This window comes from Candoia aspera, chromosome 3, assembly GCF_035149785.1.
Source record: "Candoia aspera isolate rCanAsp1 chromosome 3, rCanAsp1.hap2, whole genome shotgun sequence".
NCBI classification, from domain to species: Eukaryota; Metazoa; Chordata; class Lepidosauria; order Squamata; family Boidae; genus Candoia; species Candoia aspera.
This window is the reverse complement of record NC_086155.1, coordinates 146,887,622-146,914,338: the sequence shown is the minus strand read 5'-3', so window position 1 is coordinate 146,914,338 and position 26,717 is coordinate 146,887,622. Positions and strand designations below refer to the sequence as shown.

General features: G+C 38.7%; 1 protein-coding gene across 2 annotated transcripts in view; it reads right to left on the bottom strand.

Annotated features, from left to right (window-relative positions):
- Positions 1 to 26,717, bottom strand: part of SLC66A2 (solute carrier family 66 member 2) — a 66,132-nt gene that overhangs the window by 12,915 nt on the left and 26,500 nt on the right. For both annotated transcript variants that reach the window (XM_063299010.1, XM_063299011.1), the window contains one exon: positions 7,414 to 7,630. In XM_063299010.1, the coding sequence (XP_063155080.1) occupies positions 7,414 to 7,630 (217 nt within the window). The remainder of the gene's footprint in view (positions 1 to 7,413; positions 7,631 to 26,717) is intronic.

Here is a 26,717-nt window from a genome sequence, read left to right as displayed (position 1 = left end):
AAGTAGGAAAAAACAAACTCCATCATACAGAAATAGGCATAGATAACATTCTAACATAAATCAATAGATTACAGCAAGCAGGAACTGGTGAAAAAAAAGCTCAGGTTATTTATGCAACTCTCCTTTTGGTATGGATGAGAATGCACACTAAATCCACATGGTTGTTACTTCAACCAAGATACAGGTTAACCAAAATAGAGGAACAATTAATGAAGTGTGTAGAGCAGAAACCAAGGAATCAAAAAATAAACTAGATGGGAAAATTTTTACCCTGAGAGTTGTTGAGTAGAGCAGTATCCAGAATGATTTCATCGTATGGGTTTGTGTATCAACAAAAGAACATCTTTTTTTTCCTGAAACAACTGATATATCAAGGAAAGGCATACACTGCTAAATAAATAGCAGTGAAGTCTGTAACAGTTGAAAGAATTTCAAATGCCTAGGGTGCCATTTGCTTACAAATAGTGCTGCAAATTATTGAATCCAGGAAGAACTTTAGAAAAAAGTGAAGAGGTCCCCAAACTGGTGGCAAACAGTTGGAATGCTCACTTAATGTCCCTCTTAGCAAAAGATTTAGTGCTCCAGAAATAAAGGCTAATGTACTATGCATTGCCAAGTATTTTTGTAATAACCACTTTATTCTCTCCACAAGAACTCCAGTGGAATATGATAATGGAATACTTGAAGTGCTGGCCAATTTTGATGGCCAAGTGTGAACTTAGCAATGAAGAAATAGCTGGATCTGCTGAGGCCAAAGTTCTCCATGTGGGTTTCAACAGAAATATTCAATCTTTAATCACTATTCCCAAGTCTATTTCAGTTGTCTTGAACAAAACGCAGAGAGATAACTTTTATTTTTAACCCCGCTAAAATCTGAAAAGAAAACAAAAGTATCCTTCAAAAGAAAGATGGGCAAGGACATGTAAACCACAGACACTAATAAAGAATTGACCCAGCACCATCAATTGCTCATTTTCTTAGCAACATTTTCAATACTTTCCACTCAGTTGATTTTTATCTGCTGATGAACAGGAACTGAATACAATATGGGCACCCAGCAACCATTCTTCAGAGTCCCAACTATAAGAAGATACCAATAGTAACTCATGTCAGGGCAAAAGGTCCCCTGTTCAAGAAATATAAATATATGCTGGTGATTTATTTATTTTTGCAGAGCAGAAAGCCAAATGAACATATAGCATAGGAAAAAAATAACAAGTAACAACAAAAACAAAAACAAAAACTTGGGAGCGTTTGTACCACACAAAGAGATACAAATGTATCTGAAATCTTTAACCGTAACCAAGAATTCAGGAAGGTATCGATGCAAATCATTTCCAAACTTCTAAACAGTATTTTTACGAAGAGGATAAATTTTAAAAACATTCGCTTTTTATTCTTTTAAAATACGAGTCTGTTGAGCTTGCACCTAAAAATATGGAATTCCTGAATGAGCAGGTAATAGAGCTTCTTTCATGTCCAATCTTGGGACCATTGGACAACACTTAGGAGTTCTAAATTTGAAGCTCATTCCAGCATGCCAATGTGCACCACCTCGGAACAGGAATTTCTTATGTCACTTTGCAGCAATCTGTCTGGCATTACACCAGCACTGATAATCTCAAGAGCAAGCAAGATGTCTAGGCCCATCTATCACAAAAATCAGTTAACTGGGACTGGGAAAGAAGAGCTCCGATGTTATTTTGGGAACTTTGGTATGAAACAGAAACTATATCCCCAAGTAAAAGGATGACCTAATGTTTCAGCTAACTTTGGGGCTGGGGCAGAGATGTATGCCTGACTGTTCAGCAACGTATGATCCAGAAAGATGATCCTGCGTGACTTCTGGGTCACATCCACAAAGCAAATGCAGCATGGTCTTGGAATGTGCTCATTGCTGATAGACTTAGTTTTTAATAAAATTAAGGGCAGATTCGTGTAACCGAAGGCCACCAAAAATCACAGAGACATCTGCCACAGCAGTTAAATACTTGAATCAAATTCTAATAATGGGTGTGCAGTCTCTCCTTTTCAGGAGGTTTCTGGGGCATTCTTAAAATTAGCACAAATCACAAGCAGCATCACGTAGGATGAAACTCACATGCTATGGGTTCCCCAGGAGAAATCTTGTTTCAGGGATCATAAAGGAGGCAACAAGAATTCTGGCGATCAGTTGTGTTGTTTGTATTTCAGACTTAATGCAGATTTCATACCCACACTGCCTTGAGTATATGTGGTTCTGCTGTCAGAAATGGAGGCTGTAGATAGGCAGACCTCCACCTCCATATGGGTGAGAGGTGATACAGAAATGCTATTTTTCTTAAGGCACTGCTGTCATGAAAATATTGCAAGCTATTCATTACTCAATGTAGAGGTATTAGATCAGTTAAATCTTCCCAGAATGCAGAAGCAAAGCCACTTTCGAATTAAGCCCATGGCAAGGCAGAAATCAAACCTAATTTGAGGCCATGCTGCACATTAAGAAAAATTCTTAAGTTGTGTATTTCAGTATTCAGAAACTACTTAGAATGCAATACTCTACCATTTAACTAGAGATTAATCTTGTCTGGGGAACCTTTTTTGGAAGTGGAAGGCCACACCAGAACTCACAATTATCAACAGAGATTAATTTAATTCTTTTGTTTTGAAAATCCCTCAAGAAAATGTATAATAATATTTAAGCTCATTTATTTTAACTGAGACATCATGTCAGTATTTCATATTGTTGTTTTATTTTAATGATTCTAAGACCAGTCTAGGCAATTTAAATATTGGGTTTTCATCTACAGCAGTTGTTTGGAGTCATTCTTTCAAACTACCTCTCATAAATATATATGAAAGAATGAATATAAATAGATCTAGATACACACACACACACACCCCCAATTAAGAATTATATTTAAATCTATAAAAATACATTTTAAGTATACTTAAAAATTGTGCAGAGCTGCTGCAGACAGGACAAGAAATTTAATGACGTGGACATTTCTACTGGATGTTAGAAGAAAATTTATAATGGTAAGAGCTGTATGAATGAATGAAACAGTCTGTCTCAGGAGAGGGTGGTCTCTCCTTCCCGCAGGGATGTTTATGCAGAACCAAGATGTTATCTGTCAGGGCTGCAATGGTAGTCAATTCCTGTACTGGGCAGAGGGTTCAAGTAGATTATTGTTAAGGTCCCTTCTAACCCTTGCACTTTAATGCCAAAAAAGAACTCTTATTCCAAATGCTTCCTTATGTGCTGTAGTATGGTCAAAACAAGGTTCATGGGCGGACAGTGATTTGACCCTTCTGGTTCTCATTCAAGGCATCTTGGTGTTGCCACAGTTCAAAAGTCTGAAGAAAGCAACAACAATAGTTGCAGCAATACTGACAGAAGGCATTCATGTCAAGGTAGTAGACAACAGAGCCAGAGAGAGGGCTATAAAATAAGGACGTGTGGATGACAGAGGCCAATATAGAAAGCATGGAATTTATTGAACAAGCATGAAAGTGATGAAAGTTGGTGGCAGAAAGGCAAAATGCTGGTTCAAAGCACATACTCATGACTGAGGAAGCTGATGAGTATATATTGGTCATAGAAGAAGTAGGAAGGGGGAAGTGAAAGTTAGTGGTGACATCAGCCTTGGGGAAAATGGTGATTAAATGGTGATTGTGACAATATAACAACTACAGCAGCTACACAATCCTGGTATAAGTCAGTGTACAGCAAAACAGGTTTGGCTTAATATATCTTCAGAAAAAAGTATGAATTGTTTTAAAGATACTCTATTTGAGTTGACTTAGCTAGCTTCTTTGACCTATACCACAGACAACAAGGGCCGTGCAATTACGTGCATTTCACACATGCATGTTCCTCTCATGAATCAAATTCCTAGCATTCAGGAATATTCTGTTTTAAACTCTTTAAGACTGCTATTAACATTTATACCCTGCTATTCCTCCAAGGCATTCAGTACAGTGTACACTGTAGCCTACCACCCCCATTTGATGTCTTCAGAATAATCCTATAAGGTAGGTGAGATGGAGAAAAAGTCCCCAAAATCTAGCCCAACCATCAACATCCCAGTTCATTGCAGTGTCTGCTCATCCTGAACTGCTGAAAGTAAAAGGAACTCTTGTCAGCTCTTTGAGATAGCCAAGTCGGGAAACAGATATCACAAGGATTACAAGAATGCTACTTTATTCTTGTAGGGTAGAATAAGAGAATTGTGAAAGCCTGCTAGTATTTCCTTCTGCCCCCTCTTATACCAAGTAGAATCAAGGCAGGGTTATTTTGGTTCTCTCTCATTCACTTTCTGTGGACAGAATTGGCAGTTTTCCCTCCCTTAACGGCTCCTACACCTCTTCATCCACATTCCTTTACAACAGATGACATTCACCTTAATGGGGAAAAGGAAGATAAAATAGTCTCCAGAGATTTTTTAAATAAATAGTGAAGCCAATTTAATGGGGTTTCTGAACTCTTTCTATTCCACTGTTGATGACATGTATTTTGAATTTTAAATAGAACTCCCCACCACAAAAAGGCTGCAGTGTTTTACTACAGTATTGTACAATTGACATAGTATATACATATTACCACTTTTTCCTCTAGAAGGCATGCAATTTAGAATGTAAATTTTGTACCCCTATATTGCAATGCTGTATAGGAAACAAGCTGGTACAGGCAGAGCTCTATCTTTCTTTTAAATAACAGCAGAACCAGAGAAAGAGAATAGCATTAATTCAGTTCCCAACATATCATTAAGATAGAGAAAGCATAATGTAACAAACAACAGAATTCATGAAAGGCACAATTAAGATAATACTGCAAAAGACAACCAGGTCTGGCATCAAAACAGTAAGACGGAGGGCTGAGGGTAAAAGACTTTACTGCTCCCAGATGGCAAGCAGATGCAAAACAAGCATTCAGAAAGAAATCGTGCAGCTAGTTCAGAGCTAAGAGCTCTGCCAAATTCAAAGACTGCCTCAGGCATCGATGAGGGAGGAAAGAGTGATGAGCCCCAAATTATCACTTCAAAAGTTTTCCTTTGATTGGAAAAATTGAAATGACAAAAAAGGTTGCAAAATGAGGCCCTGAAAAAAAAAAAAGCATTTTCAAGGAAAATGAAATACTTCAGTGAAATACTTCTTAGAAATAAATACAGATCCATTTGCAGCAGATACTTATACAGCATTTCTCTGTATAACAGAATAACACACCTTATATCCTCAAAAAAAGTCAGCACATTGAAATAGATGCATAGGTCAGTTTGGCTTTTTAGAAGACACCAGTTTTAAGAAAACAACACATAGCCAGCATATCAAGGGTAACTACCATAATAAGCAGGGTACACATCCACAAGAACATTATACTAGACTACAATTCTACTTTGAAAATTGAATTTATCAGCATTTTATGACATGAAGAATAGAAATATCTCCGTGGAACGATAGATCACTATCTGTGGTGAACACACAAATGTTAAGAGACTTTTCAAGAGTCTCCACTGGCAACTTCCAAATATTGGGAAAGTAGGCGTTGTTCCACATCTCAGTGACAAAAATTGATTTGAGTACTAGCTCCTACATTTATATATGCTAAATCTATTGCAAAATCCACTCAAACAACCTAATGATGATATCTGTGGGTATATTAGGGCTATGTCTGCTTTGAATAAGGGAAGTGGTGGCGCTGCGGGTTAAACCACTGAGCTGCTGAGCTTGCCGATCGGAAGGTCAGCGGTTTGAATCCGTGTGACAGGGTGAGCTCCCGTTGCTAGTCCCAGCTCCAGCCAACCTAGCAGTTCGAAAACATGCAAATGTGAGTAGATTTAATAGTTACCGCTTCGGCGGGCAGGTAACGGCGTTCTGTTTACATGACCACGGAAGTGTCTACGGACAAATGCCGGCTCTTCGGCTTTGAAACGGAGATGAGCACCGCCCCCTAGAGTCAGACACAACTGGACTTAATGTCAAGGGAAACCTTTACCTTTACCCTATGCTTTGAATGTTATTCAGAAGTGCTTTGGAACCTCTGGTTTGGATGAACACAGCCCTTTCATTCAAAGCCTGAAACCAGTTGGGATGATTAAATGGACAGCAGAGAGCACATTCACATGACATCTGAAGCACTTTCCTTCTACTTTTTTCAAAATGTGCAGTGCATAGCCATAATTTTTATATCGTGTAGACCAGTCTGCATATGAACTGCCGCATCTAGAGTATAAGCCAATAATCACATAATTTTTGTATTGTATAGACCAGTCTATATATGAACTTCCCCGCCTAGAGTATAAGCCAATAATAAACTAAGCTTATTTAAAAAGAAGAAAAAGGAAGTTCAGGAGATTGTGACGCATCATTACATTCAAGCTTGTAGAAAATTCAAGACTATATAAAGCTCTGCTTATAACACAGAAAATAGTGTATTTCCTAGTTTTGGAAATTCTTTTAAGATTGTATATACTACATATAATTACATAGACTCTTAAACACACACACACACAGACACACACTCACACACAGAGTCACATATACTGTATTCTATTATTACATTTTTAAATTTATTTTTATTTATCAAATTTCATCACCACCCATCTCCCTCAAAGAGGGACTCTGGGTGGTTTTTCTGAATCTTGACTCCCAATTTCAGTCCCACAATTCTTGCTTTGAAAAAGGAGCTTTTTCCAATCTTCTACCACCGGTGTTCCCAAAGTATTAGAGCTGAGCCAGAATTGTGGACATACTGTATACTCGCAGATAAGACAAGAATTTTAGGCTCTAAAAAACACACCAAAAATTGGGTTTGGTGGATGGGCTTATATGCAAGTGTATATGGTAATGCTTTTTAAAATATCTGTATCTCCGTTCAATCATGTCCAATTCTCGGAGATTGCCTGGACAAGTCTCTGCAGTTTTCTTGACAAGGTTTTTCAGAAGTGGTTTGCCATTGCCTCCTTCCTAGGGCTGAGAGACAGTGACTGGCCCAAGGTCACCCAGCTGGCTTCGTGCCTAAGGCAGGACTAGAACTCACAGTCTCCTGGTTTCTAGCCTGATGCCTTAACCACCACACCAAACTGGCTCTCTACCCATAAATACTTGCAAATAAGTCCATCCATGGGTAAGCTGACCCTTGAATTTTTAACCAAAATACCATGAAAAGTACACCACCCATGGATAAGCCAATTGTGAAAATTAAAATATTAAAATTTTGAGGGTCAGCTTATCTGCATGTGGTACAGTTTTCATGGTATTTTGATTACAAATTTGAGGGTTGGCTTATCTGCGGATGGGCTTATTCGCAAGTATATATGGTATTTCTGTGTGTGTGTTTTTTAGTTAAAATAAATTCTGGGGCTGTCACTTAGGTGAAGAAAACAATTTAATGTCAAGAGAGCCAGAAGTTATGATACATGCATACAATCTTACCTCATTCCTTCAGTTGACCTATTTTGATAATTACGGTAGAGCTGCGGGATACCCACCATGGCTTCAATGAAAACAGCAAGGAAACCCAGGGTTTCAACAAAGATACCGGAGTCAAGGGAAAGGTAAGTGATGCATCCTGTTACCCCAGTGAAAGCCAGAACGCACTGCACATAATCTGCAAACTTGTTCCAGTGCCAGAAAGAGTTCAAGTCAAAATCTGAAAAACAATGTTTATAAATAAATAAAAAGCAAAATGTACTGCTTTGCCATTCAATCAATGCCACTCGCACTTCCAAAAAAGAGAGGGATATACAATTATTTCAAAAGTTTAAGGAAACTGTCATAAACACATGAGCTGGCAGGCAAACTGAGATCAGACCACTGATTAACAAGATTATAGAAATAGGGAGAGAAGATGATGTGGAAAAATAAACATATAATGCAACTAAAACTGCCTTTATGGAATATTGTAAGGCAAGCGATTACATGAACCATGATCAGAAATATCATTTCTGCAAATTGTGATGTTGTAGAAGGAGGGAAATAGACATTTCTCATCCCAACAATGGAAGCATCACATAAGCCAAGTTCTATCTGTTTGTGTGTGTGTGTCTGTAAGTTTTAAAAGCAATAAGAACTAATACAAACTAAATTAAAACAGAGAAAACAAGCAAGAAAGAAATAACAGAAAAATCTAAGAGTACAATAAGAAAAGAAAATAGAAGTAGAAAAAAATATAGAAAGAAATATAGAAAGATATAAAGAAGTAGCTTCCAATATTCTTTACAGAAATTTTAAGTACAATTATATTTTAACCTCTCTCTCTAAAGTTACATCATGACTTTTTTCTATAATCTATCCTGTCTAATCATCAAAACCATAAATCGCAAGCTCATTTTTTTCATTTTTATGCAAAAAGTCCATAAGCATAATACAACCAATTTTGGGTGGCCCAAAAGGGCAGAGATGTGGGGTAGGGGGGAAGATAGGTGGGTGAGGGGAGTTGCAGTGCCTTTTGCTTGTTCAGTTTCTTTGGTAACCCAAACAAGGAGAATAGTTGTTGCTGGATGTTGGTGAACGCTGGCGTGTCACCCAAAACATTGTGGCATGTCACCTTTGACACATGTGTCATAGGTTCGCCATCACTGCTCTAGTGGGTCTTCCAAAATTAACACCAGGTCATCTGCAAATGCCCTTAATTTATAAGTTTCTTTTTTAATCTTAACTCCCATGATTCTCTCATCTTGTCTTATGTCTCTATTTAGTACCTCAAGAACTAAAATGAACAAAAGTGGAGACAACGGACATTCTTAGTTCCCCATTAACAATTATTTGTGCTTCCTTGAAGTATAAATTGATCTTATCAATTTAATAAAATTATCTCCAAGATTCAAATGTTCCAGAACTCTAAACAAAAAAATCCAATTCAAATTGTTAAAGGCCTTCTCTGCATCTAAGAATATCAATGCAGCTTGTTTTTCATTATGTTGCTCCAAATACTCCTGACTATCCAAAACATTTCTAATATTATCTTGTAATTGTCTTTTAGGTAAAAACCTACATTGATCTTCATGAATAAAGTTCTGTAAAATTATTTTCAACCTTTCAGCCAGAATCGTGGTAAACAATTTACTGTCATTGCTCAATAAAGATATTGGTCGATAATTTCTGGTTAAAGTCCTGGGCCTCTTTACAGGGGCTAATACAGCATTAATACAGGTATTAATGCTGTATTAGCCTCTTTCCAGCTATCAGGAATATTTCCATGCTGTAAAATAATATTCATCGTTTGTTGCAAAGGTTGTAAAAGTTCATCCTCAAAACATTATAGTAAGAAGCCAGCAACCCATCTGGACCAGTCGCCTTTCTTCTTTTAGTCTTTTTAATAGCTTCACACACTTCCTTTATCGTTACAGATCTATTCAAAATTTGTCTCTGATTCTCCATAATCTTCAGTAAATTCTGTTTATGTAAATATTCATCCACTTTTTCCAAGGAAATTTCTTGGCCTTTATATAAAGTAGAATAATACTGATGAAACACTTTTCGCATATTTGCATTATCTGTTATTACAGTATTTCCTTCTTGTAACTTTAATACCACTTTCTTTTCTTTTTCTTTTCGCAACTTACATGCCAACCATTTCCCCATCTTAATTTGGTGGGTACATAAGTCAAGTTCTGTTGATGAGAACTTAAGATTCCAAAGCCATCCATTTAGAGAACAAAGAACAAGAAAATGGAATCAGGAGTTACGTTAAATAAGCACTAGGATCTGATGGATATGGTTGTTCAACAAAACACAAAATTGCCATCAAGAGATTGTCACAGGATTCTGAGAATCTCAGGGCTGATTCATATGAAGAACCTGCTATCTTCCCATTGATTATTCTCCCTGGGCAGGAAAGAAAACGACTGTATATTCTCCCTGTCCTGAGAATATTTGCCATATTTCTGGAACTGTGACAATGTCTATCCATTAAAATGGGAAGCCTTTGCTCCCAGTGATGGGAGAGCTCACACTTTTCTCCAGCCATGAGGATATCAGTAGTTCAGCGGGATGGGAGCTGTAGCCCTGGGCACTGAACTTTTGGTATAATTTACTGCAACAAGTATTGAGTCTCTAGGAGACAGGAAAAGCAAAAAGATCTTTAAAATATTGTTTTCTAAGACCTTGGAATGGTGATATACTTAAGATATTTTTGCTACTTCTCTCTTCTAATCCCCTGGGATCACAGGAGGTGGCTGCACCCTAACCTGTTCCTAGAAAAGCTGAGCAGAAGTGGACCTGGTTGGGATTTGAATGAGAGACCCCAAGGAAACCCCAGGCTTGTTTAAAAAAAAAAACTCAAAAAACTCAAAGAAAGCAACGGTAAATTGCTTCCAGATTGTGGCCAAGAAAAAACATGGATGTATCCATGCAGTCAGACTTGACTTAACTTTTAGGCCATTGGGATGGGGACAACCTATCTAGATACGCTTGCCTTCTCTGGGCCCCCAAGTAAACAGCTGTTCACCATATTCTGGTGGTGCAAATGGAGTTAAGCGGCTGAAAGGGAAAGGCAGAGTCAAGGACAAACAGAGAAAAGTTTAACCAGAACAAACAGAGAAAAAGGAAAAAATTCAAAGCTGAAGCAGCCTTATAGGAAGGCAGGGAAATTGTATGAAACTTTTCTTTTTTGATAGTAATTCTGACATTCACTTGCTTGCATCTGCTGCAACAATGAAAAGCATCATTTACCATTGCTGCTATCTTATTTGCTAACAGATAAGAAAGCTGTACTATATTGCAACTTCCATCTCCCACCAAAATCACTGAGACACAAGACTATTTTCTGAGAGCATTAAAAATGGAAGTCATTTATTATCCCTTCTCTTTAAGCACTGCATAGCTGAGATTAATTGTATTTCAGCTACAACGTAAGCCTCACCCTATAAAAGTCTGGTCCACAACTGGTTAGCTGAGAGCAATAAGCCAGACACTGTGTGCTGGCAACATCAAACCAAGATTGATAGATCTGGAGGAGGATCAGCTTAATTGTGTCAATAATGTATGACAGCAGTACTCAACACACATGAGATAGCCCTGTACTTTTGCCTCCCAAAAAAGGAAATTATTCCAGTGAGGAGAAAGACTGAGCGTTACATATTTTCAAAGAGAATAGGAGACATTGTCACTGAAATCCTATCCCCCAAACAGTACATGTAATCAATAATTAAAATGTGCTCTTTTTATAAAGAAAAGTGTTTCAGCAAAGGCTCCACAATATGCAATGTGTAAAGAAGGAAACAGTGCACCACCTGATCCTAAAATCCAACTGCTGCCTATCTCCCAATGCCTGTATGTTGAATGGAACATTGTGCAGGGGAAATACTGTATACACAGAGCTTGGCCAGGTTTAAAAGCCCACTTTTGTAGAGAGCTGTCAGAGATCTTGAGCCAAGGCCCTTTATGTCCATCTAGCTAGTACCTGCCTAGTTACCTTCACCTCTAGGGAACATTCTGGCTGTAATACAATTACAGCAACAATGGATGCAAACATTGGAACAGGCAGGCATATGGCGCAAGACCGAACAGCATTTCGTTCTGTTATACACAGGGTCACCATGAATCATAAATGACTTGACAGCAACTAACAACAACAACAGTACCTGTCAGTGGGATCTAGATATCTTTTTAATTTCCTACAACGCACCGAGTTTACCAAAGCTCTGCATTACTGTGACAAAGGACTAGAGCATGTCATCCAATGTGGCATGGAGCATTGCCTTGGCAGTGAGATAACCTTTGCAGGCCTCAATAATAGAGAAAAGGGGTCACCTGAGAAAAGCTGGAATCCCAAATGCCACAGCTGCCATATGGGCCTCCAGTGACAGTTGAGGATCAAAATGCACTCCTATGCAGAGTACCCTATTCTTGTGTTCTTGAGTCTACAGGCAGTCCTCGTTCAGTAACTGCCTCATTTAGCAACCATTCACAGTAACAACGATGATGACACTTTACTGCCAATCCTTGCATTTATGACCTTTGCAGGTCTGTAAAGCAAAGGAAAGCTGAAGTAAGATCATAAGCACAGTCATGGTTTCCCTTAGCGACCATTTCGCTTAACAACTGAGTTGCTGGTCCCAATTGTGGGTGCTAAATGAGGACCTATACTTTCAAACTGACTTTATCTTGTCTAGATTTAAGCTTGTTCTCCCTGATCAGCCCATTGCTAAACTTAAGCAACTTAGCACAAACATTTAACCACTTCAAACCAATGTTAATCAGTATCTGAATGCTAACCCATCTTAGATATATACCACCAAATTGGTGTCAATTCTTAGTGACCACATAGATTAATCTTTCTTCAGGGTGATAAGTACCCAACTCAGCCCTTCAAATCTCCCAACACTGTACCCATTGCAGTTGCTGGTTGTCCTCTTTCTTTCTACCTTTCCCAGCATTACTGACCTCTCAAGAGAACTTGGTCTTAACATAATATGTCCAAAATATGATAATTTGAGCCTGGTCATTTGTTCCTTAAGTGAGAACTCTGGGTTAATTTGTTCTAGGATCAATTTGTTATTTTCTTGGAGATCCATGGTGTTCTCAGAAGCCTTTTCAAAAAATTGTCAATATTCTATCCAGCTTCTTCAGAATCCAACTTTTATTTCCATAGAGTGTCACAGGGAAAACCATTGCCTGCAGGATTCTGATTGTAATACGTACAGACATGGCACGGCATCTGATCAACTTTTTCAAGCCATTCACTGCAACCGCACCAAGTGCTAGCCTGCAGCATTTTTCTTGACTGCTGGTTTCTTTACTGTTGAAAGTTGATCCTAAAAGGCAGAAACTTTAGTATCCATCACTTTAGTATCTTCATTGTCAATTCTGTTTACTGGACTTGTTATTATTAGATTGGTCTCCTCTATATTTAATCTTAGTTTCATTTTTTCACTGTGATCCTTGACTTTTCACTGTGATCCTTGAGCCTCCAGATCATCTGCATTTTCACCCACTTATGTCATCAGTAGAGCCCAAGTTATTGATGTTTCTTCCTCCAATGTTAAAGCCATGCTTATCTTCTTCTAATCCAGCTTCACTCAATATATATCCAGCTTAGAGGTTGAACAAATAAGGGGATAATATACATCTCTGTCTCACTCCTTTGCTGATCTGCAGCCAGTATGTTTCACCATGTTCTATCCACGCTGTGGCTTCTTGATCTGCATATAGGTTTCAAATGGGGACAGCCTGAGGATGTTTTGGGATTTCCATTTTCCTAAGAACATTCCACAGCTTAATATAGTCGATAACAATTGAAGGCCCTTCTATAATCAATGAAGCATATATTGATTCCTTTTTGGTATTCTTTGGCTTTCTCAATTATCCAGAGTACATCAGCAATAATGTCTCTTGTTCCTCAATCTTTTCTAAGGACAGCTTGAACATCTGACATCTTTCTTTCAATGTTAGGCTCTAATCTGTGTAGGATGGTCCTAAATATTATTTTGCTAGCATGAAGTTAAGGATGTTATATGATAGTTTGGACACTCTGTTAAGTCTTTGGTATTGGTATGTAGATTGAGCTCTTCCAATCGGTTGGCCACTGTGTCATTCTCCAGGTTGGTTGGCATATTTTGGTTAGAATCTTTACAGATTGTTCTTCTGTTGCTTGCCGGATTTCTGTAGATATTCCATTAATTCCTGTAGCCTTTCAACTTGGTAATGACAAGAGTGCTGAGGTCTTGGGTGTTGACATCACCATTATTTAGAATTTCAATATATTCCATCTATGATCTTCTTTGAATCAGTTACTATCTGTCCATTGGTGTCTTTTAATATACCAATTTGAGGTTGAAACCTTCTTCTGAGTTCAGAAATCTTCTGAAAAACTTTCCTTGTTTTTCTATGTATGTTTCCATCTTCAATGTATTTACCAATGTTGTAATACTACTTATCTCTTCTAATTGCTCTCCGAACTCTTTGTTAAGTTCCTTCCTGAGATTTTTGTCTTTCTTGGCTTTGGCTTCTCTTCACTTCTTGGCAATTTTCATGGTTTCTTCTGACATCCAGTTTGCTTTCTTCTGTTTCTCCATCTTTGGCAGTCTCTTTTCACATTCATCCTTAGTAACTTTTTTATTCCACAATTCCTCCAGTTGCCTAACAGTGACATTCAGGACTTCAGAGCGATCCCTGATGTACTCCTTGATGGATATATCTTCAAGGTCACATTGTGAAAACTAGTTAGTTTTGTTCTTTCATGGTAGTTTTAGTTGGAACCCACACATGAGCAGTTTGTGACCTGTTCCAGTCAGCCTTACATCTTTTTTGTAAGGAATGAGCTCTCCCACTTACTTATACCAATAATACAGTTAATTTTATTTCTGGGTACTCGATCTGGTAATGTCCATGTATATAGGCATTGTTTTCATTGTTTGAAGTTGTTTGAAGACTGTGTTAGCAATAAGGATTGGCAGAAACTAATAAGTCATTCTCCTGCCTCATTTCTATTTCCTAGGCCATACAGTCTAAATAATTTTTTCTCCTAATATTTCATGCTTGCATGTTCTGTTGATTTTAGATTGAATTTGACCATGAAACTCATGGTCTTCTTCTACATCAGTGACTGGAGAATAAACTTTGATAACCATCAGATTAAAGGGATGTCCATGAAGTCTAACAGATATTATTTAGTCACTGACTGCCCTGTTGCCAAGTACTGTCTTTGCTATATCCTTCCTTATAAAAACAGTGCTGTTCCTTTTTGTGTGTGTGTCCTAAGTAGTAAACAGTATACTATTTTGACCTAGTCTGACAGATACATTTTGCTATTTGCATCTCACACCTTAAATTCTGACTTTTCGAACAGAGGTATTGTCATGTTCATCGTTCCAATGGTTTGAATACATCATAACGTTTCACATGTCACTCTCCTGTTCCGTGTCTGTCATTTGCGGGGAGGGGAATTTCAGCCGTGCCAGGCTGTAATCTCCTTGCTGTTCTGCAGGAATGTATGTTTGGGTTATGACATGTCTTCAAGGTTACTTTCCCAGGCCGATGTGTGACGGTTGCCAACACCTGGGAGGGGGTGGTTGCTATGGTGGGGCGAGGGGCGGGATTGGGTTTGAAGCGAGGGTATTTAGTTTGTATTTGGCGCGCTTTTGCTCATTCTCAGCTTTCTTCGTACTTTGCATACTATTCATTCAATAAATTAGTTTTCTCTAGTAATTACTGATGAGACTCCTTTTATTGGAATAGGCAATCATTACAGGTATCCCAAGTCATTTAAATCATAAACCATATCATTTAAATTTTATAAAATTATTCACCTCTGTAGTGATTATGCCATAAACACATTTTTATAAAATGGAATCTTATATAATTATAGTGCAGCCAATGCAAGAAAAGTATAGTAGTGAGATATATTATACCAAGTGTACTATGCATTACACAGATGTAAAGTATGATGGTACACAGAAATCTGGTTCCAATTACAGATTGAAACAGGTAGTTTGGACAGTACCAAGCAGTTAAAGAATCCCTTTAATATTAATGGAAATTATTTGTTTCTTATTCTGATAGAAGAGGTGATGAACCCAGAAGTCAGTCTACTAGAGATAAATAATGGCAAAAGGATGCCATATTTATAGAACCTTTCTGCAATTTACCACAACCTGAGCAATGTAGTATGTTATCAAAGCTTTATGCTCTGAGTGATGCTTTAATTAAAAAGATTAGCCAGGGTATATCTTATTTGAATAGGACTCCCATAAAAAATTAGGGGAATCTTGATTTAAACAGTGTACTGTCTCCATGGTATGAAGTTCAGACTAAGGGAGCAATTCCATCTTCTCCATTGAGTAATCTGGTAAATTCAGCCAAGAATAACGATCAGTTTCTTCAGGTAACTGCAGAATTTAAATCTATATATATACAGAAAATCCATCTCCCAATATAAAATGTGCCAGAATATATATAACAAAGTTGATATGTCAAGGCAAGAATAAGGATGGTTTCTTATGAGATTTTTAAATGGCATTGAGATGAGATTAAGCAAAGCTCAATTAGTTCATCAGAATCCAACTTTTCCATCAACATTTAAGCAATCGAATATGATTAAGTTAGATAAGGTTAGATTAGGACTACTATGATAAAACTGAGATTTCCTGAAGTCTACCCCACTGAGGATTTAGAGCTCTGAAAGACTTTAGCAGAAAAGTCAAGGACACCTAAGCCAGATAAGAGATCTCATTTTTCCAGATGGTCCCACTCCTCACAAAAACATTGGCAGACTCTTGAGGACTGTTTGAAATCTCACAGCTCAGAATTAATCTGAACTGCCATTTTGTTGAGCCAGGAATGAAAATGAAGACGCGATTAAGTTAGAAATTACGTAAGGCTTTTGTCTGGTAAGAATTTTTCAGTGATCATTATAAATGTTTATTTCCCTCCCTAGGAAAACTAAAGCCCTACATGATGTCATATGGCTTATCAAAACTTTAGACTTTTATTTTAAAGTTAGCTTCTTACATCAAATATTATACTTTGAGATTTTAATGTAGAGATTAGGAAAAGAAATCAAGTTATCTAAGAGCTTAACCATGAACAATCTGCACTTGTTATCTACTGCCGCTAATGATCCAAGTCTAATGCAGCTAGTCTGGTCTTCATCTTTTTCAGTTCTTATATAAAAAGAACTATTTAATGTTAAATGAAGTACACCCATGGAATGATCAACTGGTTGAGTAAAGAAAACTGATTATGCAGGTGTTCCCATTTCTATGGCAGAAAAGGTATTTTCATCAGGCTCTAGTTATCTATCCAAATGGCATGTTCAAGCTTGTATGTGGAGGGAATGCATAATCAAATTGGAGAAGGGATCAAAAGATAATTAAATGTAGTAGCATAAGAGCAAAAACCTATTCAATTTTTTTGACAGATTTATATGATTAGCATTTTAACCGCTCAGAGTCCCTTTTCTGGGGAGATGGGCAGTGATAAATTTAATAAATAAATAAATAAATTTTATTTCTATACAGCTCATACTCATGGAGGAACCTGTTTCTGTTAGCAAAGGAATAAAACAAATTGTATCTAAAAATAACAATAAAATCAACAATCCTTAAAAACAATTATAAAAATATTTCATTAAAAACCAAAATAAATCTGAAAGACAAGTCTGATCTTGGAGTAGCTGTTATCCTATAAATGACTGGGTGAACAGACATGATTTCAAAAGATTCCATCTTACATGCATATTTTCTAGAGGAATAGCAAAGTGCCAGCTCAGTCCACTATATGTTCCTCTGTATACCCTTCTGAAATTCTCAGGATTAGCTGTCAGCAGTGTGTTTTTCCCAGACCTGATGCCCATGGACAAGTCTTGGCACCTCACAAATTCCCTGCCCCACTTCACTCAATTTTAAAGAAACATTTAACTTTCAAACTAACCTGCTGAAAACAAATTTTTGCCCTCTTAATGCTGTTTTCATATTATGTGAAGAACTAGCTCTCTGGAGAAATCTATAATGCTGGGAAAGGTAAAAGGAAAAAGAAAAAGAGGACAACCAGAAGTAAGGGGGATTCACTCAATTATAGCAGTGATGGGTGCACTACTGGAAGACCTGAAGGACCAGCTTGGAGACAGAATGTCCTGGAGAAAATCTGGCTATGGCTGCCACTAAGCTTGATGACACCAAATCAATCAATATAGTCATTTCTACTAATTCCTCTGGGCCTCATACAGGTCTCATAGATGTTCTTAGAAAACAGGCCTCTGAAGTTAACTGCAGAGACATTTTTAAAAATAACGATAATTCCAGAGACTGCTAGTTTATAAGATGCCAGATTTCCTTTTTTAAAAAAATCAAAGGAACGTTTTAAAAAATTAAGGTAAGTGGAGTATGTTTAGTTGGCATCTGCAGGCATCAGCATGTCTCATCTAAGAGCCACAGTGGTCTACATAATTCTCCCCTTTATTTAATCCCCATAATAATCTTTTGAGGACAATTATTGATCCAATCTCACTTAGAGAACTTCATGATTAAGTGTCAATTTAAATCTGGGTCTCCCCAACCCTAGCCCAAGTAATAAAAAGCAATTAGCTTAACATTATAGCGTGATTTGATATGAAAACAGAAAAATAAATGTTCACAGTTAAATTGGAAGAAGACCTCTCCGTGCAGAATTCTTCCCATTTTATCAGGTAATTAAAGAAATCCTAGCTTCTGTGGCTTATTATTCTGTGAATTAGTTTCTACCTTGTGCAAGCATATTGATGTCAACAAGTTCAGCACAGCAGGACTGCTTGTCCTGTTTTTATAAAAGCTGGAGAATTAAGAAAGAGAAAGAAGTCTGCGCCATCAAGGAATTTTTAAACTGCAGACAGTGCTAGGGGACATGTAGCATCCATTGCCAATGGAAAAATAACTGGGTATCTGGAAAACTGTATTTAAAAGGGTGGTGAGTGGGCAAATGATAACACAGCCAAAAGTGCAACACCTCTGATGTGATGTTAGACATTTAAACAAATCCATTTTTTAAAAAAATTATATATGTACAGTGTCAAATTTCAAGGAGCTATAAACTACTTTAGGTTTAGACATTTGCAACTATTTTCTACTAATGGGAAAACAAAAATAATCCAGAAGATTTTGCGCAGATAGGTTTTATTGATCTGAAAGCTAACAACAGAAAACAGTAAAAAAAAAAATAGGAAGGTAAGCTTAGTAAGAAAAAATAGACTTTTTTTCATTTTACAGCTGCTTCGCCAACTCCCTTGTTCTGACATGTATTTATTTCTAAAAGTTAACAATGTCTATTTTCCACACACACACAAACTCTGCAATTACAATTTCGTAGAAAACAGACCCTAACTTTATAGTTCTGACCTTAGTTCCTCATTTTCTTGAAGCTGATTGTAGGACCCAATAGCCCAAGTCAAGCATTCTGATGTTCAGAAGCAAACCAGAATATTACAGGAACATTTACAATACTGTAATAAACATAGTCACACACATGTAAGTGTGCAAGCAAGCATTACTGTGGGTTTCACAATTTCCAGTTGTCATTTGTACACTGAGTTCTTGCCTCTAAATAGACAAAGCATTAAGTATTTCACAGGACTCTTGTAATGCTTTGGAAAATACAAGCTGCTACAGATCAGAATTCTCTGCAATGAAGCAGTCCTTGGAGATCAGAAAAAAGGAAGATATGTCTTGGAGTAGCTTAGCATTAGTGACTACAGTATTCTGCATAAAAGCTGCACAAATATCATATCTGATGTTAGATCCAGGTATACTGATGAAACTCACTTCCTAGGTCCTGAATAACTGCCCTGATCTTTAGTTTTTTCCTAAGCTCAAAATCATGATCATGGTATATCCCCTGCCTGGTACGTATTTACCTAAGCTTTCAACACCTAATTTACGATTATCAGAGAGGCATCCTAACAGTTATTACCAAAAAGAAAAGGTGTCCAAATTGTCCTTCATAGAAACCTTGACTCAAGTTAAAAGCTGGAAACATCTTAAAACATAACCCATCTCCCAAAAAATCAATAATCACCAAGCAAAAAGAGGTGGGTGTGAAGCTAGAATAACATCACGTTATTTATGCTTTTTTTAATAATTACAGGTTTCAGCTTTTGAGTTCAATAGCCACCAGATACCACCAGAGTCTGTTGAGATAAGCCTTTCTGAAATGTCTAGGGCTCTGACACTCCCCTGAAAAAAAAAAAAGATTTTGAGAAGCAAAGTCTAACAGCTGCAAATGCAAACACAGCCATTTTTTTAAAGAGAGGAATAAGCCTTTAAATTAATGAGAAAAGACTCTGGCTGCCTTTTCTTGTGAATTATGCACCAATTTCTTGTGCCACTTAAACATGCTGCATCTGTTTTTGGGGGTAGGTAGAAGAAACTTGTTGGAAGAAAGCTTTATGACTCTATTGTGGACAGTACTGGAATTGATGTTGGACTAAGGGACTGTTTCTGTTTCATGCGCTGCATGAAGTAACGTAATTGCAACAGTCTTCAAAGTCATATGCAAGGAGTAATTGGAAAACTCTACCCCATTTCTCCAGGGAGGACTACATGAAAAGCAAAACTGAAAAAGTTCTTCAGTACTGGCTTTGTACTATGGGGCTGCTCATTTGGTTTGATTTGTTGTAGTTTGATTGTTTTGGTCCAGGCTGCCTGTGAGGTTGTATGTTTTTATTGTTTTGTATTTGTAAGCCATCCAGAGTCTATGGGAATGGGTGGCTGTAAGAAACATAAAATAATAATAATCAGTGTGCTGAGGACTACTTTTGTTGTTTATTCGTTTAGTCGCTTCCGACTCTTCGTCACTTCATGGACCAGCCCACGCCAGAGCTTCCTGTCGGTCATCAACACCCCCAGCTCCCCCAGGGACGAGTCCGTCACCTCTAGAATATCATCCATCCACCTTGCCCTTGGTCGGCCCCTCTTCCTTTTGCCCTCCACTCTCCCTAGCATCAGCATCTTCTCCAGGGTGTCCTGTCTTCTCATTGTGTGGCCAAAGTATTTCAGTTTGGCCTTTAATATCATTCCCTCAAGTGAGCAGTCTGGCTTGATTTCCTGGAGGATGGACTGGTTTGATCTTCTTGCAGTCCAAGGCACTCTCAGAATTTTCCTCCAACACCACAGTTCAAAAGCATCGATCTTCCTTCTCTCAGCCTTCCTTATGGTCCAGCTCTCGCAGCCATATGTTACTACAGGGAACACCATTGCTTTAACTATGCGGACCTTTCTTCTCAGTGTGATGCTCTTAACTATTTGATCGAGATTTGTCATTGCTCTTTTCCCAAGGATTAAGCGTCTTCTGATTTCCTGACTGCAGTCAGCATCTGCAGTAATCTTCGCACCTAGAAATACAAAGTCTTTCACTGCTTCTACATTTTCTCCCTCTATTTGCCAGTTATCAATCAAGCTGGTTGCCATAATCTTGGTTTTTTTGAGGTTTAGCTGCAAGCCAGCTTTTGCACTTTCTTCTTTCACCTTCATCATAAGGCTCCTCAGTTCCTCTTCGCTTTCAGCCATCAAAGTGGTATCATCTGCATATCTGAGATTGCTAATGTTTCTTCCAGCGATTTTAACTCCAGCCTTGGATTCCTCAAGCCCAGCATGTCGCATGATGTGTTCTGCATACAAGTTGAATAGGTAGGATGAGAGTATACAGCCCTGCCATACTCCTTTGCCAATCTTAAACCAGTCCGTTGTTCCGTGGTCTGTTCTTACTGTTGCTACTTGGTCGTTATACAGATTCTTCAGGAGGCAGACAAGATGACTGGGTATCCCCATACCGCTAAGAACTTGCCACAATTTGTTATGGTCCACACAGTCAAAGGCTTTAGAATAGTCAATAAAACAGAAATAGATCTTTTTCTGAAACTCCCTGGCTTTTTCCATTATCCAGCAGATATTGGCAATGTGGTCCCTAGTTCCTCTGCCTTTTCTAAACCCAGCTTGTACATCTGGCAATTCTCGCTCCATGAATTGCTGAAGTCTACCTTGCAGGATCTTGAGCATTACCTTACTGGCATGTGAAATGAGTGCCACTGTTCGATAGTTTGAACATCCTTTAGTGTTTCCCTTTTTTGGTATGGGGATATAAGTTGATTTTTTCCAATCTGATGGCCATTCTTGTGTTTTCCAAATTTGCTGGCATATAGCATGCATTACCTTGACAGCATCATCTCACAAGATTTTGAACAGTTCAGCTGGGATACCATCATCTGCTGCTGCCTTGTTATTAGCAATGCTTCTTAAGGCCCATTCAACCTCACTCTTCAGGATGTCTGGCTCTAGCTCCCTGACCACACCGTCAAAGCTATCCCCGATATTGTTATCCTTCCTATACAGGTCTTCCGTATATTCTTGCCACCTTTTCTTGACCTCTTCTTCTTCTGTTAGGTCCTTGCCATCTTTGTTTTTGATCATACCCATTTTGGCCTGGAATTTACCTCCGATGTTTCTAATTTTCTGGAAGAGGTCTCTTGTCCTTCCTATTCTATTCTCTTCTTCCACTTCCACGCATTGCTTGTTTAAAAATAATTCCTTATCTCTTCTGGCTAACCTCTGGAATTTTGCATTTAATTGGGCATATCTCCCCCTATCACTGTTGCCTTTTGCTTTCCTTCTTTCTTGGGCTACTTCTAGTGTCTCAGCAGACAGCCAGTTTGCCTTCTTGGTTTTTTCTTTCTTTGGGATGTATTTTGTTGCCGCCTCTTGGACAATGTTGCGGACTTCTGTCCATAGTTCTTCTGGGACCCTATCTACTAAGTCCAGTCCCTTAAATCGATTCTTCACCTCCACTGCATATTCCTTAGGAATATTAGTGAGCTCATATCTAGCTGATCTGTGGGTCTTCCCTAATCTCTTTAGTCTGATCCTAAATTGTGCAAGAAGAAGTTCGTGATCGGAACTACAGTCAGCTCCAGGTCTTGTTTTTACCGACTGTATAGATGTCCGCCACCTTTGGCTGCAAAGGATGTAGTCAATCTGGTTTTGGTGTTGTCCATCTGGGGAAGTCCATGTATAAAGCCGTCTCTTAGGTTGCTGGAAGAGAGTGTTTGTTATGCAGAGTAAGTTGTCTTGGCAAAATTCTATCAGCCTATGTCCTGCTTCATTTTGTTCTCCCAGGCCATGCTTACCTGTAATTCCAGGTGTCATTTGACTGCCCACCTTAGCATTCCAGTCTCCCATGATGAAAATAACATCTCTTTTAGGCGTGTTGTCCAGTAGGTGCTGCAAATCCTCACAGAACTGCTCTACTTCAGCTTCTTCAGCATCTGTGGTTGGGGCGTATATTTGGATCACTGTGATGTTAGATGGCTTGCCCTGAATTTGAATTGAGATCATTCTATCGTTTTTTGGATTGTATCTGAGCTCTGCTTTAGCCACTTTACTATTAATTATGAAGGCTACTCCATTTCTTCTGTGGTCCTCTTGTCCACAGTAGTAGATCTGGTGGTCATTTGATGTGAAGTGGCCCATTCCAGTACATTTCAGTTCACTGATGCCCAGAATGTCTATCTTTAATCTTGACATCTCACCAATAACCACATCCAATTTGCCCTGGCTCATAGATCTTACATTCCAGGTTCCAATGGTGTTTTGATCCTTAGAACATCGGATTTGCCGTTCACCACCAGCACTACTACTACATAATTTATTTTCAGTCTTTTCCTATGGGATACGTCAAATCCCTGGAGAGCAAGGAAAAGCTGAAGGGAGCCACGGCGGCTTTTCATATATTACTTGCGCAAAAGCTTTTTGTTGCTCTGCTGGGAAGAGAGCATATGGCCCAAACCGTGGAGAAATGTAATGCATGCCTAATATAATGCAACAGGATGAATAAAAGGAAAGCTCCAATAGAAGAGAATATACATAGCTCATGGTTGAACTGTGGAGTCCTTGGTGCTCGCTGAGCTTGGTTTGCTTGCAGACATTTCATTACCCGACTACCGTAGGTAACATCATGTTACCTAGCCAGGTAATGAAAAGTCTGCAAGCAAACCACCAAGCTCAGCGAGCACCAAGGACTACAAAAGGAGAGCTTTTATGAATTTTTATGAATGAAGAGAGAGAAAGCTTCTAGAACTTAAAAGAAACTTTTGTCTTCTATCAGCCTGTTTTTTTTTTTCATTTTCACATCTAGAGAGCCAGTTAGGTGTAGTGGTGAAGGTGCTGGCCTAGAAAGCAGGAGACTGTGAGTTCTAGGCCTCCCTTAGGCAGGAAAGCCAGTTGAGTGACTCTGGGCCAGTCGCTGAACTTACACTTTGCTAGCAACAAACAGAAAAGTAAAACAGCCAGAAAGTTTTAGACCCCATTCCTATTCTGGCCCTTAGATTACATCTTTAGTGGTACGTGATGGTAAGATTCACTTCAGCACATTTCACACATATTTACCAATACATAACATTATATAGCTAATTTTGCACTAATTTACATTATTTAAGAGTTTCATAAATTGCCACCAACCAGACTGTTCTCATATGAATTTTAAGTTTTGAATTATTTAATATTTTTTTCATACTTAATACAAGATGTAATGCATGGATGATATCTAGACCATCTACCCAATAATTCTCACCTGCTCTACTTGCATCCAAAATCTGCTCTGGAAGGTAGGGAGATCCTATAGAACAGGCTAGGGGATGCAAGGCAGGAAAAGGACATTCCGCTAGGCAAGCAAAAATCCATTTGCTTGATACTAAATGAATGCTACATTTCCTAACAGAGTGCTGTTTGCTTTCTGGTCAATTATGACCTTATTGTGCTGAACCTCCTAGAGACAAAAAGCAGCAATTTCACTTGTGTACACCTAGCTCTTCTCCAAGTCCCCTAAAAAGCAATGGTAAAAACAGTTTTTAGAATAAAATATGGTAACTAATTGAAATGAACTGCTGTTATCCTGTTGCAGAAGGGTTCTTGAAAAAGCTCCCCAGGTTCTTCTCAACCCAAGCCATTCTTAGTCACCAAATGTTGGGGGTACCTCTTAAGTACAGCTGAAAATAAAAGCAGTGTAGATCCTAGGGAGGGGCTGAATGCAGGAAACTACACTGCTGGTTGATAGAAAGTTTAGGTCCCTACCCATTCATCTATAATCCTGCTTGAGAAACTCATATCTCATTTTATATGTATCTGGCTGCAGTTCTGCTTGGATATGCATATACTTAGGATTGTGTGGATCAGCCCCTGCAACAGGAAGTCCTCATCTCCCAACCCAATCCAACTTGCTCATAGACGATAGCAGATTGCAACATCCCAGCTAAAAGATCATCACCTTTTAGAAAAGAGGATTTTACCTACAAAACCTCAGTTTCTAATTAGAGAGAGAACCTAGGTATACAATCACCACTAGAAAATCATTTATGTAGCTCTCCATCCAGAACATTTTTTTTTAATCCTTTCAACTGTGCCCGATTCTAGGAGACTGCCTGGACAAGTCCCTGCAGTTTTCTTGGCAAGGTTTTTCAGAAGCAGTGTGGCACTGCCTCCTTCCTAGGGCTGAGAGGTAATGACTCGCCTAAGGTCACCCAACTGGCTTTGTGCCTAAGGAGGGACTAGAACTCACAGTCTCCCAGTTTCTAACCTGATGCCTTAACCACTACACCAGACTGGCTCTCTAGAACCACCACAAGTATATATAATAACTATAGCTTGGTCAGGATGATAATGTCCTCATGGCTATGGCTCATACTAGTTGGAAATTATGAGGCGTTTATGCAACATATCTGGATGCACCAAGTTGTATAAAGTTGTGTACCATGAACAAATGTATAACATTACAGTTCTGGAGGAAAGGGGAGTTCAAAGAAAATCAAGCAGAGACTTATTCTGCCTGTCATGTTCCCCGTTGCAAGGCATATGTGCATCACAACGGGGAACATGCACATTAGGTAAGAGGAAGGGATAAGCATAATCCCTAAATCACTCAAGCACCCATATCCAGAAGGGAACCCCCAACACAATAGATAAGCCCTTCAGACCAAACTTAGCACCCATCAAGAGGCAAGGGGAATGCCTTCCCATTCCCCCCGGGGATGCATTCACACCTCCCTCAGGCACGCATGTCCACAGAGTAATGCCCAACATAATGGGAGCACCCATCAGACAGTAGTTAACGCCTATCAGAAGATCGGGGAAACACCTTCAGGGGACGCACCCGGTCCGGACGAAGACAGGGAGACAAAGGAGATCGCCGGGATCGCCCATCAGCTGACACATCGCAGTCTCAAGCACCCATCCGGTCCTGGCCCGAGGGTAGAGAAGCACAACGTCCGCCAGCAAAGTATAAACAGGGCACCCTGTCACCACATAAGGATTCCCGTCTTTCTCTTTGCACGCACACCTTTCTAATAAAACCAGAAATCCTTAGACCTCCTAAGTGAGTCTGAGTCTTATTCAGAGCGTGGCTGCCCTGACACTTTCTCACTGAAGCTACTGCCCGCTAACTTTTTGCAAAATCCCATTTTTCTCACAAAAGGGTCTCTTAACCCTGAGGGCAATAAAGTTACTTTATTTTAATGAATGGATGGATATTTATATTCAGATCCATGTACTTCCATTTATCACATCACACAATGCAGCTGTTATCACAAACCCTTATTCTGTGAAGAGCTTTTCCCATTTAAAAAAAGTTTAAACTCTCTACAGAACGCTTAAATCAAATTAGAAAACCAAATCATATTTTGTTCCAGAATGGTGGAGCAAGGGGAACACTTACAAACAGTGCAAATGCAGCCATTGTACACCAAGCCCTTCTCCAGTCTGGTCTCCTTGAAACTGCAGGACCTAGAATTTCTAGGCAACATGGGAGTTGACTGAAGCATCTGGAACAGTGTTTCTCACCTAATTCTATGCTGGCTATGCTGGCTGGGGAATTCTGGGAGTTGAAGTCCCGACATCTTCAAGTTGCTAAGGTTGAGAAACACTGGACTGGAAGATGCAGTCTCACCATCTTTGAAGGACACCAGTTTGAAAAGATGGGTACAGCCAGTTCTCCCCACTATTCACTGTATTTATTTGAAATCAATGTTATCACCACAATTAGATCAAGGTTCTCAAATTTTTTTGAACTTTCAAGTGCATGTTATGGGCATTCTAAAAAAAAATGGCTGCCAAGTACAGGATATCAAGTAAATACATACAAACTGGGTGAAGTTGTTACACCACTTCCTCTAGCTCACTACCACCTCAGGGTGCCTTGTTTTTCAGGGTATACAGGCACACATCCAAAGCAAGCCCTGGACTGTAGCCACTCTCTTCAATCCATTCACTGAAGGAAAATACAGA